Source organism: Xyrauchen texanus, chromosome 3 (assembly GCF_025860055.1).
Source record: "Xyrauchen texanus isolate HMW12.3.18 chromosome 3, RBS_HiC_50CHRs, whole genome shotgun sequence".
Lineage (NCBI taxonomy): Eukaryota > Metazoa > Chordata > Actinopteri > Cypriniformes > Catostomidae > Xyrauchen > Xyrauchen texanus.
Window position 1 is genome coordinate 55,441,936 of NC_068278.1, and position 25,584 is coordinate 55,467,519.

Below are 25,584 nucleotides of genomic sequence, written 5' to 3' on the forward strand. Positions count from 1 at the left end.
TTAAAATATGGTTACTATGGTAAAACCATGGTATATTTATTGCGAGGAACCTGAAACTTATGGCACTAGTTCAACGAAAAATGTCACCCTCATGCCATCCCAGATGTGTATGACTTTGTCATCTTCTGAACACAAACATTTTTAGAAGAATAATTCAGCTCTGTAGGTCCATACAATGCAAGTAAATGTGGACTAACATTTTTAAGCTCCAAAAGCACTAAAAATATAAAAATCCATACCATTCCAGTGGTTAAATCTCTCTCTTCAGAAGAGATATAATGGGTATGGATGAGAGAAGCTCAATATTTAAGTCATGTTTTACTATCACTTACTAAACACTTTTATTTAGTTTAGTAGTAGACCTTACTCAGAAAATTATGTGCAAGTAAATTCGATCATTCTTTATGAGAAAGTAAATCTGGACATTTTAATCACACGTGTCCCAGACAATTAGAGGTCTGACTTGGGCATCAAGAGAAGATCTGACAGTGTCTATCCGATCAAAGAAGCCTCAACCCAAATGTTCTCAATTTCTCATTCATTTTAATGAAGCAATAACACAGAATTGTTGTATAGACATGGTAGATAGATGAAAGCTTTTACTAAATTAGTTATTAGAGTCATAACGTCACTCATGTTGCTCAGCGTCTTGCTCATCTTCAAGTGGCTGTCCTGCAGTATGTTGTGTGTCTACAACAGGGGGCATGATCAGCCCCCCATCCTGGGTGGTGTTGTAGGAGCCACAGCTGCTGCATTTCATCCCCAACACATGGAAGGTGACAATACAATGAGCCTGGCAGTCATTGCATATTATCTGCAAAAATTACAAATACACACACACAAACACAGAAAACGCACCCTTTTGGCATAAATTATTTAAAAAGATGAATCTCACAAAAACATGTCCATTGTCATATTTTTTAAAATAGGCATACATTCAAGGTGGAACCACAAACAGTACCACAATTTAATACTTTGTCACAATTTAAATATCATTATTTATATATCATTGCTGTAATTAGAATTAAAATTAAAGGGGGGGGGCAGGGAAGCTCAGCGAGTATTGACACTGACTACCACCCCTGGAGTCACGAGTTAGAATCCAGTATATACTGAGTGACTCCAGGCAGATCTCCTAAGCAACCAAAATTGGCCCATTTGCTAGGGAGGGTACAGTCACATGGGGTAACCTCCTCATGGTCGCGATTAGTGGTTCTCGCTCTCAATTGGGTGGGTGGTAAGTTGTGCGTGGATCGCCAAGAGTAGCATGAACCTCCACATGCTGTGAGTCTCCGCTGTGTCATGCACAACGAGCCACGTGATAAGATGCGCTGATAGACTGTCTTTGAAGCGGAGGCAACTGAGCTTTGTTCTCCGCCACTCGGATTGAGGTGAGTAACCACGCCACCATGAGGGCCAACCAAGTAGTGGGAATTGGACACTCCAAATTGGGAGAAAAGGGGATAATTCTTTTAAATCATTTTAAAAATAGGGTTAGGGTTATGTACGAAAATGTAAGAATATGTACTGAATTGTCACAAAACATTTTAATGCTCCTAAAACTAGGCTTAATTCTATATATATTATATATATACTTTATATACACAGAATTTACATTTATACAAAACATTGAATAAAAAATGTTAAGACGTTTTGTATTCAAAGTTTTGTATACATTTATATAATTTAATATTTATATATTAGGTAAAATAGGATATTCAAACTATAAATAGCAGAAAAAAACAGTAAGTTCACATATTTGTAAGTTCTGTAGATACAGTAGATAGATAGACAGCTTAATTATATATATACCTGTGTGTGTGTGTATATATATATATATATATATATATACAGTATCTCACAAAAGTGAGTACACCCCTCACATTTTTGCTAATATTTGATAATATCTTTTAATGTGACAACACTGAAGAAATGACACTTTGCTAATGTTGACATATCCTGTTAATGACCAAAAATATCTGCGTTGAACGTTAAGCATTTTAAAACTAAGGTTACATTTTACAATCTTACAGACTCTCAAACAAATGTTCATATTTGTATAGTTCCTCATTTGTCATTTTGGTCAATTTGGATGAAAGCATCAGCTAAACGTAAATGTTAGGTGTCTTTTCTTTGCTACATTACCTTAACTGTTGTTTCCTGGTACTCTGTGGGCATGGGTGACTGGGCAATATCGTTATCCATCTGTTCCCAGTGCTGCTCCATGTCCAAGGCCGAGTGCTTACACAGTGGACAGCGGTAAGCACTGCAGGAAAGACAACTACTAAATATAAACACTGTTGATACTCTGAACACCTTTCTCACATATGGAAAATTACATTGTTATTTAAACCTTAAACTGGTTCAGGAACATCCAAATGTATATTTTAATGTAGCATAGAGGTGCTGTCATTTTATCATAGGGGTGTAGGCTCTTAATATTCAAAATGTCTGTTTGAATCTATGTAGACATGAGCAAAAATTCAACAATGACAACTGAAGTAAAAAAAAAACTTGAAACAAAAAAAGATGACCCTTACCCAGTTCTGAACATATCTTCAAGGCATGTTCTGCAAGTAAGAAAGGAAACAAAACAAAAAAAGTGTAATTTTACATCTAATCACAGAGATCAAAGCTGAGGGACTTACTAGACAACTAAACTGGACTTTTTAATGGAAATGTTGATTATTTGCAAATAAAAGTATTTGAAGAATGGTATAATAGGTAATGAAGAATGGTGTCAAAACCACTAGAGGGCGCTGCTTGCTCACACAGCACTGACTGAAGGTTTAGCAGTCGCGTAAGGCCATATTGTGATTTCAGGCTTAATTAAATCAATCATGCAGAATGAATGGATATCATACTGATATCTCAGAAGTCAAAATCTGCTGGTTTCAAAGAGTGGATGGTTTCCCTCATTATGTAGTCGATAGGTAACTGTCTTTCATAGTTCACACAAAAACGAAAATTCTCTCATCATTTACTCACCCTCATGCCATCCCAGATGTGTATAACTTACTTTCTTCTGCAGAACATTTTTGAAGAAAAATGGAAAAATATCAAAGCTCAGTAGGTCCTGAAAATGCAAGTGGATGGTGATCAGATCTTTGAAGCTACAAAAATCACTAACAGTCAGCATAAACTTCATCCATACAACTCCACTGGTTAAATGAATGTCTTCTAAAGTGAAACGATTGCTTTTGGTGTGAAAAAGATCAATATTATAGTACTTTTTAATGATAAATCAACGCTTCCTGTCAGCAGCAGTATGTGCATTAACAGAAGGGTAGAGTTCACACGGTCTCTCATGTGATGTATTTGTGCTGGCATGTTACAGATGTAATCTCATGTTTTTTTCTCTCAGTTAAGACATCCAGGATGAGCACACAAATCAAATCCATCTAAACCAAAACCAACTAAGCTTTTGTAAAACGTTCCTCCAGCTCAGTTGTAAACAGTGCTGCTCTTCCAGGTGTGTTGCACGTGCATCTGTTCTCGCTTGAACATGCCAACCTGATTACATCACATGCGCGTACTGCTGCTGACGATGATTTATAGTTAAAAAGTACTTAATTGTTTATCTTTTTTTGCACCAAAACAATCATTTCAATTTAGAAGACAATAATTTAACCAGTGGAGTCGGGATGTGGGGGATTTCCCTGCCAAGTGGTGGTGCTATGACTGCGTCCCAAAATAGTCACATCCATGTGATTAGCTCCCAAGACTAAACATACATCTCAATTTTGATCTAAATCACACATTGCACACAGCTGTGTGACACTTCCTGTTTCCCATTTTTCGCTATTAATTTAATGCTTCGCCATGGCAACACCATTCGATATATCATAAATCTGTCCACAATTTAGCATCTTCAATGTATTGTCATAATGTTGTCTAAATGTGGTGACAGTCTCAAGAATCCCCAAGGAGGAATATTTAAAAATTCAGAGACTGCAATATAAAAAATATAAATTAAAATTGATGACTTCCTGTTTGGCAGAGCTAATAACTATAATTATGAAAGTTGTCCGGCTCGATGAAAACTATATACGTACCAATTTTGGTGACTGTAGGTGAAAATGAGGGTGCTACAGAGGCCGTCTTACATGCCCATTTTAAAGGCCCTAATAGCCCACGACGATGTGTGTGCAAGATTTCATGCATGTTAAGTACCCCAAAAGTACAGAAAACTTTGAAAAGAATAATAATAAATATAGCCACAAGCGGCTATTGTCGGAGGCCACATATGGAGAGGTGACTAAAAGAATCACAGCTATTTTGGTGTGACATTTCACTTGCATTGAGCACAGTTGCAATTTTCTTAAGTTATAGCGCCCCCTAGCATACAAAAATTAATGGAACTCGTCATGTTACCTCAGAGTGTTCTCTTGTGTGAACATTGTCCATGTGAACAAATTTTGCTAAGTTTGAAAATTGCACTCACAAGATACAGGCTAATTAGTCATTATAAGCCATGGCCAAAACATATTTGCTTATATCTTTGGAACGATTCGACGCATCAAATTTCTGGAGGGTCTGTAAATTATATATCCCAAGTTTCGTGACGAGTTCGAAAAAGTAGGTTTTTCGAATTAATCGAAATTGTAAAAAAAGTTGCTTGCGGAATTGAAATTCAAGTGACAATATCACTGGGGATTCAGAGAAGCTACAAATGTTTATTGTAGTCTATACGGTTTCAGAGTTATGAGCAAAAATGCAAATTAGCTAATTATAACAACACCGTGTGGCCGACTGTCACAAAATTTTATATGTGGCTTCAAGTTGACACCCTGCTTGTTTATAGTAATTTCCATAACCCTCGGCCATTCCCAATACGAGTTATATGGTGCTGAAAGATTGATTGGCTGGTGGCGGACATTTTTGTTAATTTGTCAAATAGATTTTTTAAGTATATGTTAGCATTTGAACCAAAGAAGATGCACATATTTAATTTGAACTTTGTCGCTCAGACGGCTGCAAAGTTATGACAGTTTTTTTAGTTGTAGTGTCCTCTAGTGTTGGAATTGTATGAAACTTTGTTAACATCTTCTAAACATCCTGTTGACTATGTGTACAAAGTTTGGTTACATTTGGAGTTTGCGATGAGTAGATATTGATCAATTACTCAAATTGCATTAAAACGAAGGAATTGTATTGTTAATATCGATTTGACGTACCAAAATTCTTTTGATAACTTTTGTCAGGAGGGTATGTAGATGATGTATGCCGATCGGACTAACGGTCTAGGAGTTCGAAAAATTATAGACGGAAATGAAATCGGAAGATATACTTTTGTATGGCTGTACTCAAGGAATCAGTGTAAAATGTATATTCTAGCCCTTACAATTGCAGTGATATGAGCCGAAACGTAAAAGTGTTTTATAACGTAAAAGTGTATTATAGTGCCACCTAGGGCCAGATGGGTGTGCATTTGTGCGCCTGTGTAGTGAGGGGGATTTGGGATCATCCTGCCAAGTTTGGTGTCTCCACGACTCATGGTCTCTGACGCCCCGACACTTTTAGGGCAGAAAAAAGAAGGAAAAAGAAGAAAATCAGTACAATTACAAAAGGGTTCCAGCAGCTTCGCTGCTTGCCCCCTAATAATCCTTGGAAGAACAATAGGGCCTCCGCACTTTCAGTGCTTGGGCCATAATTAAAGCCTAGGGCTAACAGACAGTTCAGATTCACAAAATGTAAACCTTAACCTGGGATTATTTTACCAGGTGTTTTATAAAAGGTAAAAACGCTGAAATCTTTATAATTTATAGTCCATAAAAATGGTGATGGATGATGATCAAATCTGTAATTTCTTAGATAATGTTAGCCCTGCAGCAAAATATTTGACAGCTAATACTAATGCCTCCTGTTAATTGTTTAAAATAATTTTACCGTTAATTATTTTGATTAATTTAAATTCAGTTAAAATAACTATTTTCTGTGGTTTTAGTCTACGGTTTAAGAATTTAAGACTGCTTTGGATATGAGTTACACCATTGTCTGAATTTCGACATAAAAATGTAAATGATGACATTCACATTGACATGTCCCCCCGCCCTCTGGTTTTTCAACAAATCGCACCCTGGTCGTATGGATGATGTTTATGCTGACTGTCTGTGATTTTTGGAGCTTCAAAAGGTTGGATCACCATCCGTTTGCATTTTAAGGACCTACTGAGCTAAGATATATTCCTATTTTTCAATTCTTCAAATTTTCTTCAAATGTGTTCTGTTAAAGAAAGAAAGAATACACACCTGGGATGGCATGAGGGTGAGTAAACGATGAGAGATTTTCATTTTGGGTTGAACTAGCCCTTTAAATTAATTCATTTTTTTTTTTTTACTTGAAGTTATTGTGAGCAACTTGGTAAAAGTTTCTATGGATAATATTGTGACTGCATAAAAAAAGATAAGCACTGTAAATTATTTCAGCAATTAATTACTTTACATAAACAGTATAAATATGTGCCCTACAGTCCTGACTAGTGACTTAATTCTGAGCTTCTTTTCATTCTAATTTATGAGTTAACATGTAGATCATTAAAAAACACTCACCTGTGTAGGAGATGGCCACAGGGAAGAACATGAGCCCCTATTCTGGACGTGTGGATGTCTTCCATACATACAGGACAGTTCTGTCTGGAGACATTCTCAACACACTGACACAAAAAGCAGTGCTTAATTATTCCCTAACAACAAGAAAGTAAACAAGTATTTCCAGTTGAATAGAACCAATGACTCAGGCAGAATCAAGATAATTAGTTGTGTACCTTGTGATTATGTTTAAGATCAGTGGCTAAACATAAATTGCATTTTGTGCAGTGGAAGTATTTCTCTTTTGGACCAATTCTGAAGGTGAAGAAAGGACATAGAGTAGAATAGCAATTAAGAAATAGCTTTAAATGAATAATCACAGAGTTACTGCTTCTCTTGATTAACAAAGTTGCTTTGAATAAAAGTGTGTGCTGGATGATAAATGTAAATGTTATGCAAACCTGCATATTCCACAGGGCTGGCAGTGGTACTGCTTCTTGTCTTTATCAAACAGATGACAAATGCCACAGTAATACTCGCCGAACTTCACTTTACATTCCTTACATGTATGTTGAGCCTGAACAATACAGAAGGACAGAGGTATTTAGAGGCAATTTAATCCTAAATCAGAGTTAAAAATCAGCTTATAACATTCAGCACCTTCAGTCATGTCAAATAAGGTTAAAGAATTAAAAATGTTAAACTTCAATTAAAGGGATAGCTCACCCCAAAATGAAAATTCTCTCATCATTTACTCACCCTCATGCCATCTCAGATGTGTATGACTTTCTTCTGCAGAACACAGACAAAGATTTTTAGAAGAATGTAAGGACCTACAGTGCTGAAACAATGTATTTGAATGGTGATCAGACCTTTGTAGCTCCAAAAATCACATAAATGAAACATAAAAGTAATCTTATAAGTCTCCTGTGGTTAAATCCATATCTTTAGAAGCGATATTATAGGTGTGGGTGAGAAACAGATAAAAATTTTAGTTTTTGCTCTAAATCTCCACTTTCACTTTCAGATGTTAAAGTGAAATTAAACAGGCAAAAGTAAAAGTGAAAGTGAAAGTGGAGATTTAGGGTTAAAAACAAAGACTTAAATTTCTCACCCATATCTATCATATCACTTCAAAATATATGGATTTAACAACTGGTGTCGTATGGATTACTTTGAAGTTTCCTTTATGTGACTTTTTTTAGGCTACAAAGGTCTGATCACCATTCACTTGCATCGTATGAACCCGGAGAGCAGAACTTTTCTTGTAGTCTGCAGAAGAAAGACAGTCATTTATATCTGGGATGGCAAGTAAATGATGAGAGAATTTTCATTGTAGTTCCCAAATTTTCATTAGGTTCTAACTACTATGAATTACTGAAATGCAATATTTTATTATTTAAATCAGCAAATATAACGTGCATTACAACAAATACTACAATGACGTATACATACATTATTTAAATATAGTCTTTTTTTGCATCACAGTAATAAGAATTTTCATTTTAGGTATTGTGGTAAAGAAATTTGCTTAATTGTCATTAAAATGTCAAAATGTAAAAAACGATCTTTTTTTAATATTTATCCTCTTTTCTCCCCAATTTGGATTGCCCAATTCCCACTACTTAGTAGGTCGTCGTGGTGGCGCGGTTACACGCATAAATCCAGGTGGCGGCGGAAAAGTCTCAGTTGCCTCCGCTTCCGAGACACAAGAGGTTACCCCTTGTGACTCTACCCTCCCTAGCAACAGGGCCAATTTTAGCTGTTTAGGAGACCAGGCCAGAGTCACTAAGCACACCCTGGATTCGAACTCGTGACTCCAGGGGTGGTAGTCAGCGTCAATTCTCACTGAGCTACCCAGGTCCCCATTTAAAAAAAAAATATATATATATATTAAATAGGCTTCATTTTCTTTAAAGGTGCACTTTTGTATTTGTGTCATCTTGGACTTACATTTACACCTAACATCATTTCAAATCAAATGTTTTCGGGGCCTGGGTAGCTCAGCGGTAAAGACACTGGCTACCACCCCTGGAGTTCGCTAGAATCCCAGGGCATGCTGAGTGACTCCAGCCAGATCTCCTAAGCAACCAAAATTGGCCGGGTTGCTAGGGAGGGTAGTCACATGGGGTAACCTCCTCGTGGTCACTATAATGTGGTTCGTAATGTGTTGTGCGTGGATGCCGCGGTGGATTGCGTGAAGCCTCCACGCACGCTATGTCTCTGTAGCAACGGTCTCAACAAGCCACGGTCTGAAACGTGGAGGCAGCTGGGATTCATCCTCTGCCACCCGGTTTGTGGCGGGTCACTACGCGACCACGAGGACTTAAAAGCCCCCCCAAAAAATCTATAAGTTTCATTTTCAGATTCCATTGTGGAAATTAAGAATTCACAGTCAGCCATGATTATTTTAGTCAATGAGTGAAAGTGTCAAATAACAGGATGGTTACTGAGATTAAGCGAGTAGTATTCGGCTGGTCATGTGATTCAAACATGGCAGCCCCCATGTGCAGACCCTCTCCATGTGGAATAAAACAGCTTTTATAAGGTTACTGATATGACTGGAGTCTTCATTTTAATATGTAGGTCATGATTTCCTACATATAGTGCAAAATTACAATGCGTGTGTTACGGCGCCCCGCTCTGCTAACTCCACGCGCTCTCGCGCTCTCTCCCCTGAGTACTAAGAGCTTCAGCGCAGTATGGATCATTATGCTTTGATTGCTCCCCAGCTGTCCCGCATTAAACCCTCACCCTGAGACTATATCTGCCTGATTAACTCGCCATCTTGTGCAAAGTATTGTTTCACCCCATGTTGCATGTCTGAGCGTTCTCTAAGTGATTCTGTTGTTACGATCCCAGCCTGTTACTAACCTTTCTGCCTGTCTGCAGCCTGCCTAACGACCTGTGCCTGCTACTGGACTCTGATATCTCGCCGCCTCCCCCGAACCAAGCCTGTTTCAGGCCTCTCTGTCGCCTGCTGCCGATCTCGGATCCAGCCGGACCTTTTCCCCTGACTTGAACCCTCTCCCGGGCATCAGACTGGACCTTTGCCTTGTGTTTGCTCATTGCTGAGAAGTTTTACGTTTCCTTGAAGTCTGCCCATTAAAATATTGTTGCAAATGGATCTGCCCGACATGTCTGATTCTTTACAGAATACTTCGCCAAACGAGGATCCAGCGACAATAACTCCTCTGTCGGCCGCTGTCACCAACCAAGCCTCTCAGCTGGCCGCCCATCATCACCAGTTATCCGGCCTGACCACGCTCACGGAGGAATTGGTCTCAGCGGTACGAGCCCTACAGAAGTCCATCGCGGCACCCACGGCCGTTCCAACACTCACCGCGCCGCCCCTCTCGCTAGACCAGCCGCACACTGCGAGCTCCAACCCGCACCTCGCGTGCCCTGAGAGGTATGAGGGTGACCCAGGTAAATGCAGGGGCTTTATTCTTCAATGCTCTTTGTATCTCGCCCAGCAGACAGCCCTGCACGTCACAGATGCCAGCAAAATTGCCTTTGTGTGCACGCTACTCACCGGTCGCGCGTTGGAATGGATCACCGCGGTCTGGAAACCAGATGGGTCCGCCTTCTCTTCCTACAGAGAATTTCTGGAACGTTTCCAAGCTGTGTTCGAGCATGCCAGGGAGGGGAAAGGAGCCGAGGATCTTCTCTTGGAACTCTCACAGGGGAGATCGCCCGCCTCAGAGTACGCCCTCAAATTTCGGACGCTAGCAGCCCAAACCAATTGGACGGAGAACGCTCTCAAGGTGGTCTTCCGAAGGGGTCTCCGACACGATTTACAAGTGGAGCTGGCCTGTCGCGACGAAGGAAAGGATTTGGATCAGTCTGTTCATCTCACCATCCAGCTGGACAACCTGATGCGCTCACGACGCCCCAGTCTCCGCCCAACGGGCGCTATGCGCGTCAGTCCCGCACCACGTGCTTCTAACTTGTCTGCTGAGACCTACGAGCCGATGCAGATCAACGCCTCACACATCTCCGAGGAGGAGAGGGAGCGCCGCTGATCTCTGAACCTATGTCTGTACTGCGGGGGTTCCGGTCACTTCCGTCTGCACTGCCTTCTGCGACCTACACACAAGGACAGAACCACGGTGAGTCTAACCCTCGACTGTTTAAATCCTCTCACCTGTGTATCAGTGCCTCTTGAATTCACTATAAAGGGGCAAGCTGTCAGTACCGTCGCCCTAGTTGACTCCGGGGCAGCTGGTAATTTCATGTCTAAAGTTTTTGCCCAGGTTCACAAGATAGCCCTCATTTCTTGCACACCTCCGCTGTCAGTAGAGGCTGTCGACGGACGTCCACTCGGCACAGGATGCATCACACACATGACCCAGGCGCTTCGCATGCATACCGGCCAACTCCATCATGAGAAGGTCCAGTTCTACATTCTCCAAGCTCCTCACACTCCGGTCATCCTGGGCTTACCCTGGCTAAGGAAGCACAACCCCCAGTTGGAGTGGACTACCGGGCAGATAATCAGCTGGGGAGAGAGGTGTTTTTCGAGGTGTCTGTCTGTCGTCAAACCCTTAAGGGTCCAAGGCATTACCGAACCCCGAGACGACGCCGTGCTATCTCGCCTACCTACCGTATACCACGATCTAGTAGAGGTCTTCAGCAAGGTCAAAGCCACCAACCTACCGCCCCATCGGGAATACGACTGCGACATAGACCTCGTACCCAATAACACACCACCCAGAGGCCGCATCTTCTCACTGTCCCAACCTGAGACCGAGGCCATGCGGAAATACGTGGAGGAGGAGCTCGCAAAGGGGTTCATCCATCCCTCCACTTCCCCTCTGTCAGCCGGGTTCTTCTTCGTCAAAAAAAAAGATGGAGGACTGCGACCCTGCATCGACTACAGAGCACTGAACGAATGTACCGTTAAGTTCCGTTACCCACTGCCGCTGGTACCGGCCGCTCTAGAGCTTCTTCGCACGGCCAAATATTACACCAAGCTGGACCTGCGCTCCGCCTATAACCTGGTTTGAATCCGAGAGGGGGACGAATGGAAGACTGCCTTCTCCACGAGCACTGGGCACTATGAATATCTCGTCATGCCTTTTGGCCTTTCTAACAGCCCTGCCGTCTTCCAATCCTTCGTCAACGACGTCCTCCGTGATCTGCTCCACCGAAGTGTAATCGTCTACATTGACGACATTTTGATTTATTCTGACACCCATGAAGCCCACATCCAGCATGTCCGCGCGGTACTTCGAAGGCTCCTTCGGTTCCAACTCTACGCCAAGATAGAGAAGTGTGACTTCCATCAGACATCTACAACCTTTCTGGGGTACGTCATCCGCCCGGAGGGCGTGGCCATGGATGAGAATAAGGTGAGAGCAGTCGTAGACTGGACCCAACCCTCCACCCTAAAGGGGTTGCAACGCTTCCTGGGCTTCGCCAATTTCTATCGCCGCTTCATCAGAGGCTTCAGCTCCGTAGCAGCCCCGTTAACAGCTCTGGTTTGGAAGGGCACGAGAGGGCTAGCTTGGAACGAGGCTGCCTCCCGGGCTTTTAAGCAACTCAAGAACAGCTTCACTTCTGCTCCCATTTTGCACCATCCTAACCCTGACCTACCCTTCGTGGTGGAGGTGGACGCTTCGAACACCGGGCTAGGAGCGGTACTCTCCCAACGTCAGGGCGAACCCCCCAAGCTGTATCCCTGCGCTTTCTACTCCAGGAAGTTGAGTTCCGCAGAGAGGAACTATGACGTCGGAGAACGCGAGTTGTTAGCGATGAAGTCAGCGTTCGAGGAGTGGCGCCATTGGCTCGAGGGAGTGACTCACCCATTCTCCGTGTACACAGACCACAAGAATCTGGAGTACCTGCGTACGGCCAAGAGACTGAACGCACGTCAAGCCCGGTGGTCTCTCTTCTTTTCCCGGTTCCACTTCAGTGAGTTACCGCCCCGTCTCGACTGTTCGACTCCGAAACGGAGGTCCCGACTCCAGAACCCATTCTCAACCCAGCTCTCATCCTCGGACCAATTCAATGGGACCTCGAGACCGAGTGAACCCAGGCCAACGCTGACCTCGAGATTCCCTCGGACTGCCCCACTGGGAGGATCTTTGTACCAGAAACCCTCCGCGACAAGGTGATAAACCACGTGCACGCCCTTCCCTGTTCCGGGCACCCCGGAATCACTGCCACGACCCAGCTCCTTCAGAACCGGTACTGGAGGCCCACGCTCACTCGAGACACGAGCGTATTCATTCGCCTCTGTAGGGTCTGTAACACCCAGAAATCCTCTCGGCTGCTACCCACGGGCCTCCTTCAACCCCTGCCTGTTCCCCAACGGCCTTGGTCCCACATCGCGGTGGACTTCATCACGGATCTGCCTCCCCTACACAACCATTCTGACCGTCATCGACCGCTTCTCTAAGGCATGCCGGCTCATCCCGCTCCCCAGGCTACCCACCGCTCTGCAGACGGCGGAACATCTGTGTAACTATGTCTTTCGGTTCTACGGATTACCAGAGGACATTGTGTCTGACAGGGGACCCCAGTTCACTTCCCGCGTCTGGAATGCCTTCTGTGGGAGACTACGGATCAACGTGAGTCTCACTTCGGGGTACCACCCCAGGCCAACGGACAAGTGGGCGCCTCAACCAGGAGATTTCCGCTTCCTTCGGCTCCTACTGCCATCGTCAGCAGGGGGATTGGCATCGTTTCCTGATGTGGGCCGAATATGCCCAGAACTCCATCCGCAAGCACTCTACCGGGATGACCCCTTTCCAATGCGTCCTCGGGTTCCAGCCCCCACTGTTCCCCTGGTCAGGTGAGCCCACCAGCGTCCCTGCCGTGGATGATTGGCTCCGGCGGAGTGAGAGGACCTGGAACTTGGCCCACACTCACCTCCAGCATGCTATAAGACGCGGCAAGGAGGGGGCAGACAGGCATCGCAGGGCAGGACCTGTTTACCAGCCCGGCCAATGGGTGTGGCTATCCACACGAGACCTACGCCTCAGGCTGCCCTGCAAGAAACTAAGTCCGAGATTCTTGGGCCCATTCAAGATCGTCCGTGAAACCACCCCTGTGTCGTTTCGTCTGGACCTGCCCAGACACATGCGCATCTCACCCACGTTCCACGTCTCCCTGCTCAAACCAGCCTCTGCTCAATCTGTAGAGCGCGGAGAGGACTCAGAGGAGACGGCCACCCAACCTATCCTGTTAGAGGGCGAAGAGACCTACCAGGTGCATTGTCTGCTGGACTCTAGGCGTCGCGGTGGGCATCTCCAATACCTCGTCGATTGGGAGGGCTTTGGGCCAGAGGAACGTTCCTGGGTCAACGCCAATGACATACTAGACCCGTCCCTCACTCAAGACTTCCACCGCCATCACCCTGACAGGCCGGCTCCTCGACCTCACGGCAGACCGCGCCGTCACCAGTTTCCTTGCGCCAGGAGACGCTCGCAGGAGGGGGGCTCTGTTACGGCACCCTGCTCTGCTAACTCCACGCGCTCTCGCGCTCTCTCCCCTGAGTACTAAGAGCTTCAGCGCAGTATGGATCATTATGCTTTGATTGCTCCCCAGCTGTCCCGCATTAAACCCTCGCCCTGAGACTATATCTGCCTGATTAACTCGGCATCTTGTGCGAAGTATTGTTTCACCCCATGTTGCATGTCTGAGTGTTCTCTAAGTGATTCTGTTGTTACGATCCCAGCCTGTTACTAACCTTTCTGCCTGTCTGCAGCCTGCCTAACGACCCGTGCCTGCTACTGGACTCTGATATCTCGCCGCCTGCCCCGAACCAAGCCTGTTTCACGCCTCTCTGTCACCTGCTGCCGATCTCGGATCCAGCCGGACCTTTTCCCCTGACTTGAACCCTCTCCCGGGCATCAGACTGGACCTTTGCCTTGTGTTTGCTCATTGCTGAGAAGTTTTACGTTTCCTTGAAGTCTGCCCATTAAAATATTGTTGCAAATGGATCTGCCCGACATGTCTGATTCTTTACAGCGTGTCTTTAGGAGTTCAACTTTTTTAATTAGGAACAAATTTAGGACCTTAAAGTGCAACTTTAAGTAAAATGTTATTAATTAATTCATTTGTACCTATTGTGGGGTCGAATATAACCTGGATATGTTCTTGACAGTTTTCGTCAGATTCACTGAAAACATGACCAAGCACATTGTATACTGCATTTTTAAAAGAGCTTAAATATGACATTACCTCTTGAATAGTATTACACACTGCACATTTAACCTCTTGAACCTTAAATCGGTCCATTTGATGATTCTCTTCATCATCATGACACAGTCGGCACACATAAAACTTCCCACAGCAGGGTGCCTGCAGATTAAAAAAAAGGAAATACCATTTTTAATTAAAGTACCATATATATATATATATATACACACACTGGCAGAAGAAAATTGGGAATAATGTGCAGATTTTGCTGTTTCGGAAGGAAATTGTTACTTTAATTCACCAAAGTGGCATTCAACTGATCACAAAGTATAGTCAGGACATTACTGATGTAAAAAACAGCACCATCACACACAGTCATTTTTGATCAAATCTAGACAAGCAGCCATCACTCCAACAATTCACGTTAAATTGCTAATTTGGTACTAGAAAATCACTTGCCATTATATCAAACACAGATGAAAGCTATTTGGTTCTTTAAATGAAGCTTAACATTGTCTTTGTGAGATGTGGAAGGTCAGATGTACAACTAAACAAGAGGATAAGTACATCAGATACAGTTCTACTCAGCAGTCATTGAGTCTGTCCTCTGCACTTCAGCAACTGTTTGGTTTGGTGCAGCTACAAAATCAGATATGAGAAGACTACAAAGGACAGTTCGGATTGCTGAGAGGATTATTGTTTGCCCCTTGCCCTCCCTTCAAGAACTATACACTTTCAGAGTGAGGAATAAAGAAGGAAAAATCACTCTGGACCCCACTCACCCAGCCCACTACATTTTTGAACTGTTGCTTTCTGGCCGACGCTTCAGAGCTCTGAGCAGCAGATCCGTCAGACACAGGAACAGTTTTTTCTTTCAGACGATCCGTTTCATGAACAGTTAAAACTGCCCCACTGAGCAATAATTGTGTGCAATACACAGTCTGGTCTTTTTATATTTATCCAACACATCCAACCTCTTCTGCCATTACATTCCCTTGCAATATATATATATATATATATATATATATATATATAACATATTTGAATTTAATTTTATACTACGTGTGTTTGTGTATGAATATGTATGTATAAATGTGTGTGTGTATATATATATATATATATATATATATATATATATATATATATATACTTGAGGGTTGGGAGGGTTGCTTTTTAAATGTATACCACAACAGATTACAGAATACATGCTGTAAAATGTAACTTGTAATGTATTCTAAATACTTTGGATTACTTCTTCAGCACTGGTAGATTTTTTTCAATTGTTTTAACTATAAAAACTCTGTCAGTACAGTAAGACAAAATATACGTTAAAAATACATTCTCTGAAAAACCTAAATATCTTATGCAGTGTTGTTTCTAAAACAAGATTAATCAAATTGATATCTTTTAGATATTTGTACTGGAAAACAATACAAAAATGATTATCAAGAATATGTTTTTTGCCCTAATATCAAAAGTTCTTACTGGAAAAAAAGAATTATGATCCAACGTGAATTTCCTTGATAAAAAATATGACTGTGTCTGGTTACATGTGCATGTAAAATGGCTAGAAATAGCATTTTAGCTTACCGTAAAGCTGACAATTTACACAAGGTTTATTTCTATTTCTTCTACTCCAAACGTACTTCTCTGTCTGCTCGTATGAATGTAACACATGATAAGAAAGTGTTTCACCGCTGTTCAAATGCACTTTGGATCGCATCATGTATAGGTATAAATGTTTTCCATCTGAAAGGACTAAATATTAAATGAAACAAATGACAATAAAATGCAAAGTAATCTCTTTAGTAATCAAAATACATTTTTAAAGTAACTGTATTCTAATTACCAATTATTTAAATTGTAACTGTAGTGGAATACAGTTACTTATATTTTAAATACGTCATCCAGTTACATGTATTCCGTTACTCCACAATCCTGTATATGTGTGTGTGTGTGTGTGTGTGTGTGTGTGTGTATATATTGTGTATTATATTAATACTTAATTAATAAGATCTGCAAAGCTGTCATTGCTGCACGTGGAGGATTATTTGATAAGAACTCTTTAAAGTAGTTTAAGAATATACTTTATAAAATATTCTCAAAATAAACATATAAAACAGGTTTAATGATCGCATGTGCATTCCCTATACAGTTAACTAGTGTGCTAATTAGACTTTTATTTAAACCACGATCAAGTTAACACGCGATCAAGGACATTTTTACGAAATATTTTAAATTCGCTGTAAACTGTCAATGAATGTAAATAAATTCGCTCACTTTTAACAAACAGCTGCGAACATAATGCTCACATCCGGCATCTGTGGCGGCCATGTTTCATTCAAATGCGCAAAAACTTTATTTACACAATATGCTTTTATGTCAGTGTGTGTGACGGATACATTTTAAATGTATTTTAGCCTATTTTTTAGGATTTACGCATATTAATTTCATAACATAATGAAATTATATTAAATTAAATTGTGTAATAGGTGCCATAAGATTTAATTAAATTAATTATCTTTAAATATGTCGGGGTATTTGTTTTGTTTATTTTGTTAAAGGGAGAGTTCACCCTAAATATCATCACATATGTGTATTAGTTTCTTTCTTCTGCTGAACACAAAGATTTTTATAAGAATATCTCAGCTCTGTAGATCCATACAATGCAAGTGAATGGTGACCAGAACTTTGAAGCCCCAAAAAGCAAATAAATGCAGCATAAAAGTAATCCCTATGACTCCATCAGTTAAATCCATGTCTTCTGAAGAGATATGAAAGGTTTGGGTGAGAAAAAAAATCAATATTTAAGTAATTTTCTACTGTAAAGATCCACTTTCACTTCCACATAAATCTTTTGTTTTTGGCGATTCATATTATTCGTGCATATCGCCACTTGCTGGGCAAAGAGGAGAGTAAAAAATAAATATTGATTTCTCAACTACGCCTATCATATTGATTCTGTATATGTGGATTGGACATGGTGAATCAAAAACAAACTCTATCTATCTATCTATCTATCTATCTATCTATCTATCTATCTATCTATCTATCTATCTATCGATCTATCTATCGATCTATCTATCTATCTAATGTAAGTAGATTTTAACAGAAAGTTTGAACTATGTTCTCGGGACAAGGGAAGGGTATATATCATTATGAAATGTCAGGTTGCGGCAGGTTTCACATGTGTTTTAAATTATGTAATTTTTATGATTAAATAATTATGATACAAATTAGCCTATGGTTCCAATTGTGACATCTTATGCCTTTAAGTATGATAACATGAACCAATAATGGTGCATGGGGTCACAAAAGGTCAATCAGCAAGGTGTTCAATGAATTGTATATTTTTATCCAGGACAATAATTGTTAAAATGCTCAAAAGTTTTTTTAGGATTTTAAAGTATGTCTATACAGAAATTGACTTTCCAAAATAATCCTACCCAGGGGGAAAATAAACTAGAATATTCAAGGGCGTAAACAACTTTCTCCTTTTAATCATCTGTCTACTATATCCTTTCCTCAGCCATCTGTGATATTTATGGACATTTCCATTATTACAGAAACATTCTGTGTGTCTGTCTGCGATGACAGACAATGGAAATGTTTACATGATGATTGCTGTACACAGACAAAGGTTTACTCTTAAAATACAGCATGCCCTCTTGATTGATGTCCACCCACGATGACTAAACAGTTAAAGATTAACAGAGGATACTGGCTTAAGGAGCCTACAGAAAATTTTATTCAGTTAAAATCTAGCTATTTTCCACTTTGCAGTCTTAAAAGAGAAGTAGACATTAAATATATCCATTGCTTTGGTTTAAATGTGAAATTTCTGTAATTATATGGAATGCCTTTGTTTATGCCGTTCCCATAACTGGTTTGAAATAAAAGCAGACCTAATGACTTTTGGGCTTCGGGCCTTTTTTGGCCATTTGTTTTTGTATTTCAGCCACTGGTAGTCATATAACGTTTGGTGATGAAATGCTTTTGTTTTAGAAAAAAAAAAAAACATTAATCTTGTTGGAACCATTCTGCCCAATTTGATTCTAGGACATTCGGTTTTTGTTGCCCAGACACTTTTCGGACAGAAAAATAATAATAATAATAAAATAAAAAGAATTAGAAGCAGCAAATCAGTATAAAAGCAATACAAAAGAAATGCAATCAAAATCATTCAGATAACTGGATGGTTATTAATAGCAATTGTCAAGAATATCTCACAATCTTATACAGTTAATAGATATAACAACATCGTAAGTGAACCAACAGCTTGTATGATTTTAGTGACCTTATTTAAAGAGATGAACAGTCCCATAATCAACTAAATCTTTACCAGTGTTACCATTCAACTCTTCTTAAAACCACAATGACAACAACAACAGAATATATCATTATCAACACAATTAGCTTCTATAAAAAGCCACTTAGCTTCCTTCATTCAACACTTTCACACTCACTAACATTTATGTCAAGTTAATACTACGCTCCATCTTTAACTAGCTGAAAATGCCTCTAGTTTATGAATGGGCACTTGGATGTTGGAGGGGATCATTAGACGTTTCTAAAAGAAGCATGACATTTCAAAAGGATTCCAAGCCAATGTCACAACCAAGCAAAAGCTTTAACGATAATAGCATTTAAGTTGGCTGGTGAACTCTTAGCTCCACACTCATGCTGTTCCAACACATGAACACAAAAGGAGATGTTAGGCAAAATGCTAGGGACTTGCAGTGTCAGTCACCATTCACTTTCATCATGTAATGAAAGTGACTAATGACTAAATCCCAATGAATACTTCGGTTCTGACCCATAAAAATGACTTTATATTCCTCAGATTTGAGTCTTGACATGCACATCCAATGTTGTTGTTTCCACATTCATCTCCTGATGTTTACCAGCGATTGCATCTTCTTCTAGCACTTCTTCGTGACAGCAGTGGCTCAAATGTAAGTGTTGTCACCTTGTGGACCCACTAATTATTGCAAATAATTCCATTCAGTGCTCGAGCACTCTACTGATGTCAAAATTTGTGGCACTAGTCCTGTATGCAGATGCTCAGTGTTTGCGTCTGACTGAAGTATACTTTGGGCTAAAGACTGGAGTCCCAAATATTCTGTTCCACGGAAAGAAAGAAAATCATACAGATTTAAATAATGACCCTGATCTCATGAAAATGATGTGACTGTGGTGATATATTTGCAATAGGATATTACGCAGTTCATTACACATATCACGGCATTTCCGAGGTGAAATATCCACTGAGTGGCGCTAGAAGCAGCAGATGAGGTTTTTAAGCTTAAAGCTCTATTGAGTTTTAAATCAACAAAACCGAACTCCCTACCTTAAACCTTTACATTTACATTTATTCATTTGGCAGACGCTTTTATCCAAAGCGACTTACAAAAGAGGAAAACATAAGCAAATCTTATGGAGACATTTGTACAAAAAGAGCCATAATCCAAAGATTCACTAGCATCAGAATAGTATTCAAAACAGATTTTAAGTTTTTTTTTTTTTTTGTTACTGGTTAAGTGCTCATGGAAAAGACGTGTTTTTAGCCGTTTTTTGAAGACAGAGTGTGAGTCAGCTTCACTGATGGAGTTGGGAAGGTCATTCCACCAATGTGGTATGATGAAAATGAGTGTCCTGGAAAGTGTTTTGGTGCCTCTTTGTTCATTAGCCGACGTTCATTAGCCGACCGCAGGCTTCTGGCAGGAGTGTAGATCTGCATAAATGATTTTAGGTATGCTGGAGCAGACCCAGTGACTGCTTTGTATGCCAGAATCAGAGCCTTGAATTTAATACGTGCATCAACCGGCAGCCAGTGGAGAGAGACAAAGAGTGGTGTAACATGTGCTCTCTTAGGTTCATTAAAGACCAGACGTGCTGCTGCATTCTGGATCATTTGGAGAGGTCTAATAGCACATGCAGGAGGGCCTGCAATGAGAGCGTTACAGTAGTCCAGTCTAGTTATGACAAGTGACAGAACAAGCAGTTGTGTGGCATGTACAGAGAGGAAGGGTCTTATCTTCCTGATATTGTAGAGTGTAAATCTACATGATCTTGCAGTCTTTGAGATGTGGTCTGTGAAATTTAGCTTGTTATCGATGGTTACCCCTTAAACCTAAACATAACCCTAACCAACAGAGTCATAAAAACCAAATGTGAGATGAAAATGCAATTGTTGAAGCAACCATGTCAACTTGTGATTCTTCTACAACACTTCCTGCTCATGTGTCGACTCGTGTGCTCTTGAGGACTTGTATCCCGGTCCTTTGATAAGAAAAAGTATTTTTATCATCGCTGTCATAATATGATATAATAATACTCAGATTACGTGTTTAAAAAAAAACACGTTATATTAAGTTTCTTAAATATTAAACACTATAAAAATGTAGAAAAATTATAACTGTCAAGATGTTTCACCCAAAAATGAAAATTCTATCATAATATAATATAATATAATATAATATAATATAATAATACACAGATCGAGTATTTTAAAAAATCTTTATATTACGTTTCTTTAGTGCTAAACACTGTAATTATGTGGAAAAAATATAAATGTCATGATGGTTCACCCATAAATGAAAATTCTGTCATAATGAATATATGCTAGGGTGAGGCCGCAACATCAAACTGGAACACAAAATTAAATGTCTTATTACAATTTTATTTAAAAACACCACAGTGGAAACAACAGCTTCAGGGGTGAGCGTCAGCCAAAACAAAAACACAAAAACAAACCCCAACTAACTCTTGAAATATAAAATATAAAATAAACACCCTTACTCCCTGACTAACACTAAACAAGAGAAAAACAAGATATAAAAGAAAATGACACCCACTCCATTCTGCTTCCAACAGGTGAATTGGCCATTTACAACATTTACACAAATATATATAAAAAAAAAAATAATGTTGATCAACTATCAACACAAAAATCACAATGTTATTTTTAACAGTCACAAAGTCGAGCAAAAACAAACAAGCAAGCAAGCAAACAACAGCACACACAATACAACAAACACTCTTAGCACAACAGGTTTTCTACATCAATATTATCAACAGAAAAGCACAAATTCAACAGCGTTCCCCCTGTAGCTGTGGTGGTCTTTTATATACTCCTGTCTCAGGAGAAAGAGACATAACATATAATGCGAGTGGTGGTGGTGTAATGGTCTAAAGCACATAACTGGTAAACTGGTAATCAGAAGGTCACTGGTTCGATCCCCACAGCCACCACCATTGTGTCCTTGAGCAAGGCACTTAACTCCAGGTTGCTCCGGGGGGGTTTGTCCCTGTAATAAGTGCACTGTACGTCGCTTTGGATAAAAGCGTCTGCCAAATGCATAAATGTAAATATAATATTATGTAATGTAATATAATAACACTTTTACATTTATTAACTTGGCAGAAGCTTTTATCCAAAGTGGCTTACAAATGAGGAATGATACATAATAAGTGATTCACCTTGCTTAAGGAGACAGCAAGAAAATCTAGAAAATCACTCTCCATTATATCAAACACAATTGAAAGCTGTTTAGTTCGTTAAATGAAGCTTAACATTGTCTTTGTGTTTGTTTTTGAGTTGCCACAGTGTGCAATAGACTGACATGTCTTAAGGTCAAAATCAGGTTAAAAATGGCAAAAAGAAACGGCTTTCTCTAGAAACTCATCAGTCAATCATTGTTTTGAGGAATGAAGGCTATACAATGCTTGAAATTGACAAAAAACTGAAGATTTCATACAAAGGTGTAACTACAGTTTTCAAATAGAAAGGACAACTGGCTCTAACAAGGACAGAAAGAGACGTGGAAGACCAGATGTGCAACTAAACAAGAGGATAAGTACATCAGAGTCTCTAGTTTGAGAAATAGACGCCTCACATGTCCTCCGCTGACAGCTTCATTGAATTCTACCCGCTCAACACCAGTTTCATGTACAACAGTAAAGAGAAGACTCAGGAGGCCTTATGGGAAGAATTGCAAAGAAAAAGCCACTTTTGAAACAGAAAATCAAAAGTAAAAGTTTGGAGTGGACAAAGAAACACAGACATTGGTCAACAGATAATTGGAAAAGAGTGTTATGGATTTTAACCCCATTGAGCTTTTGTGGGATCAGCTCGACTGTAAGGTGCGTGAGAAGTGCCTGACAAGACAGTCACATCTATGGCAAGTGCTACAGGAAGTGTGGGGTGAAAGGTCACCTGAGTATCTGGACAAACTGACAGCTAGAATAACAAGGATCTGCAAAGCTGTCATTGCTGCACGTGCAGGATTTTTTGATGAGAAATATTTGAAGCAGTTTAAGAAGTTCTGAACATTTCTTTCAAATTGTAATAGTAATTTTTCACATTATTAATGTCCTGATTTTACATTATGATCAGTTGAATGCCACTTTGGTGAATAAAAGTACTAATTTCATTCCATAAGAGCAAAATCTACATCACTCCAAACTTATGGCTGCCAGTATATATATATATATATATATATATATATATATATATATATATATATATATATATATGTATATATATATATATATATAGTACATTTCACTCTCTGTCTTCAAAAAAATGTTGACACATCTTTTCCATGAGCAACTGACAATGTACTTTATATAGTGTGTATATATATGTGTGTGTGTGTGTGTCTTTAGCAATTTTTTTGAAGTCAGAGAATGAGGTCTGCTTCACAGATGGAGTTGGGAATCTCCTTCCACTAATGTGGACTATTTTTTTTATTTCAACCTCAGTTCCTAAAATACATCTATAATACACTGTGTACACAAAACAGTTACACTCAGGACCTTCAGGACAAAAATGTCTCGATTGAAACTGCAATATTTGATTCCAGTGCCATTATAGCATAACATCATGAATTCTATGATTAGCCTATGGAGCAAATATATGTTTGCTGTATTTATAGGGCATTGCAGGCCAATTGAATAAATGATGCAGCTAGAATTGTGTGGGTGTGTTGGTATGGATGTCAGAGTGTTTTGTATGTGTTTGTGTGAGAGAGAGAGAGAGAGTAAAAACAACAGTGGCATTATGTAAACAAACTGGCATTTAAAGGGTTAAAATCCTGAAAATGAATGACTATTTGGTAGTTATAATCAGGACTGATATTGGTGACTGAAGTCAGTGAACGTGGAAAATAATATTAATTTATATATTTTATGGCAGTTTTTGGTCCAAACTTTTTTGTGCCAAGGACCCCCAAAGTTGATGATCCCCTTAAAACTAGTAAACATGATATTATGAAGATTTTTTTGTTCACCAAATTAAATAAGTGGCTTTTATATTGTACTGAAGCCAAAATATTTTTTTTTAAATATTATCTGGAAAATAATTAATTTTTATTAAGTTGACTGTATCTTATTATGCTGGAGTTGTTTTAGATGTATAAACATTTTAAATTCAAGTACATTTATATATATATGTATATATATATATATATATATATATATATATATATATATATATATATATGTTATTTGTGAAACACACTATATAAATTAATTAGCAAAATATTAAAAACAAAACAAACACATTTCAAAGCAGCTTTACAGAAAATAGTGCATTACAAACCTAATTTCTTACAAATAAGATGTATTATTATAATATATGAAATTACTTGCTATAGCTGTCAATATGAGAAAAAAAAATATTTGTGATTAATCTAACGATTTCAGAATGAAACAGTAATTATGTGAAATAATGTCAACATTTTTACACTTTTTTTTCTCTGAAATTTTTTGTGGACTCCCTTGCGGCCACTGAAATTGGAAAACCTCTAAGGGCGCACAAGGGTTAACGCAATTGCACTCCACACCTGTAAGTGTCAGTATTGTCTCCGCGTGACGTCATAAACGTCACTTCTTCTCGCTGTGCTCTTGCTCGTCCCTGACCTCTGCAGACTGACTGTGCTTCTAAAGGCAGAACAAATGGTTCCTCCAGTGCAAGTGTCGCCGCTGATTAAGGTTTGTTTTTAATTTACGAATCGACCATTCTAAACGTTCATTACTTTGTTTAAACCAAGAAACGCAATCTTTTGGATTATTTCTTACGAGCTGTCGTGCCGCTATCAGAAGTCACAGCTGAACGTCACGCAGTTGACGTGTGTTGTAATGGTGAAAAGTCAAGATTTTCCAACCTCCTTTCATAAAAGCAGAAATGTATGAATGACAGCAACATTTGTTTTGGCTTTCAGACAGCGAGATGGTCTGCATTGATCATTGGGATCATCTATGGAAAGCAGCGATATGGTAAGATGTTTGGCAGGTGTTTAAATGTCAAGGCAATCTGAAAATAATAGAATGTATTCTGATATACTTTGAAGTTTTTTATTTTTCATATAGCAAAGAGATGATGCAATAAATATAGAACAGGATTCACTACGTCCACATGGAAATTTCATGAGACGCAACTGGCTGTCAATCACATATTAAGCTACACATAACCAGTGTTGGGTAATGTTACTTTTAAAAGTAACTCGTTAGAATATTGCATTACTCACATTTTTATGGGAAGTGAAGCATTGCTTTACTTTTTTCTCACAGCCACGCATTTCCAGAGCATGCATATATATATATATAATTTTATTATATATTATACACTCACCTAAAGGATTATTAGGAACACCATACTAATACTGTGTTTGACCCCCTTTCGCCTTCAGAACTGCCTTAATTCTACGTGGCATTGATTCAACAAGGTGCTGAAAGCATTCTTTAGAAATGTTGGCCCATATTGATAGGATAGCATCTTGCAGTTGATGGAGATTTGTGGGATGCACATCCAGGGCACTAAGCTCCTGCTCCACCACATCCCAAAGATGCTCTATTGGGTTGAGATCTGGTGACTGTGGGGGCCATTTTAGTACAGTGAACT

General features: G+C 39.7%; 1 protein-coding gene across 2 annotated transcripts; it reads right to left on the reverse strand.

Annotated features, from left to right (window-relative positions):
• Nucleotides 1-483: 483 nt before the first annotated feature.
• Nucleotides 484-17,012, reverse strand: LOC127628722 (RING finger and CHY zinc finger domain-containing protein 1-like). 2 transcript variants are annotated; one of them, XM_052105563.1, is made up of 8 exons: nucleotides 14,721-14,811; nucleotides 7,290-7,322; nucleotides 6,992-7,107; nucleotides 6,767-6,845; nucleotides 6,552-6,655; nucleotides 2,541-2,570; nucleotides 2,146-2,281; nucleotides 484-814 (listed from the first exon to the last, which is right to left on the reverse strand). In XM_052105563.1, the coding sequence occupies exons 2-8, from the start codon at nucleotides 7,293-7,295 to the stop codon at nucleotides 629-631; spliced, it is 657 nt and encodes a 218-aa protein (XP_051961523.1). In that variant the 5' UTR covers nucleotides 7,296-7,322; nucleotides 14,721-14,811; the 3' UTR covers nucleotides 484-628. The 2 variants fall into 2 exon arrangements, with proteins under 2 accessions (XP_051961523.1, XP_051961514.1); XM_052105554.1 differs by lacking the exon at nucleotides 7,290-7,322 and adding an exon at nucleotides 16,959-17,012 and having other exon boundaries at nucleotides 490-814; nucleotides 2,146-2,266; nucleotides 14,721-14,840.
• Nucleotides 17,013-25,584: the final 8,572 nt, after the last annotated feature.

Bases quoted from the DNA above. Each gene is read 5' to 3' on its own strand.
- LOC127628722 (XM_052105554.1), bottom strand. From the start codon at position 17,012: ATGGCCGCCACAGATGCCGGATGTGAGCATTATGTTCGCAGCTGTTTG. The intron at 14,841-16,958 runs GTGAGCGAATTT...TTTAATCTGCAG, and splicing joins TTCGCAGCTGTTTGTTAAAA to GCACCCTGCTGTGGGAAGTT. The intron at 6,656-6,766 runs GTACACAACTAA...TTTTTGTGTCAG, and splicing joins ATCTTAAACATAATCACAAG to TGTGTTGAGAATGTCTCCAG.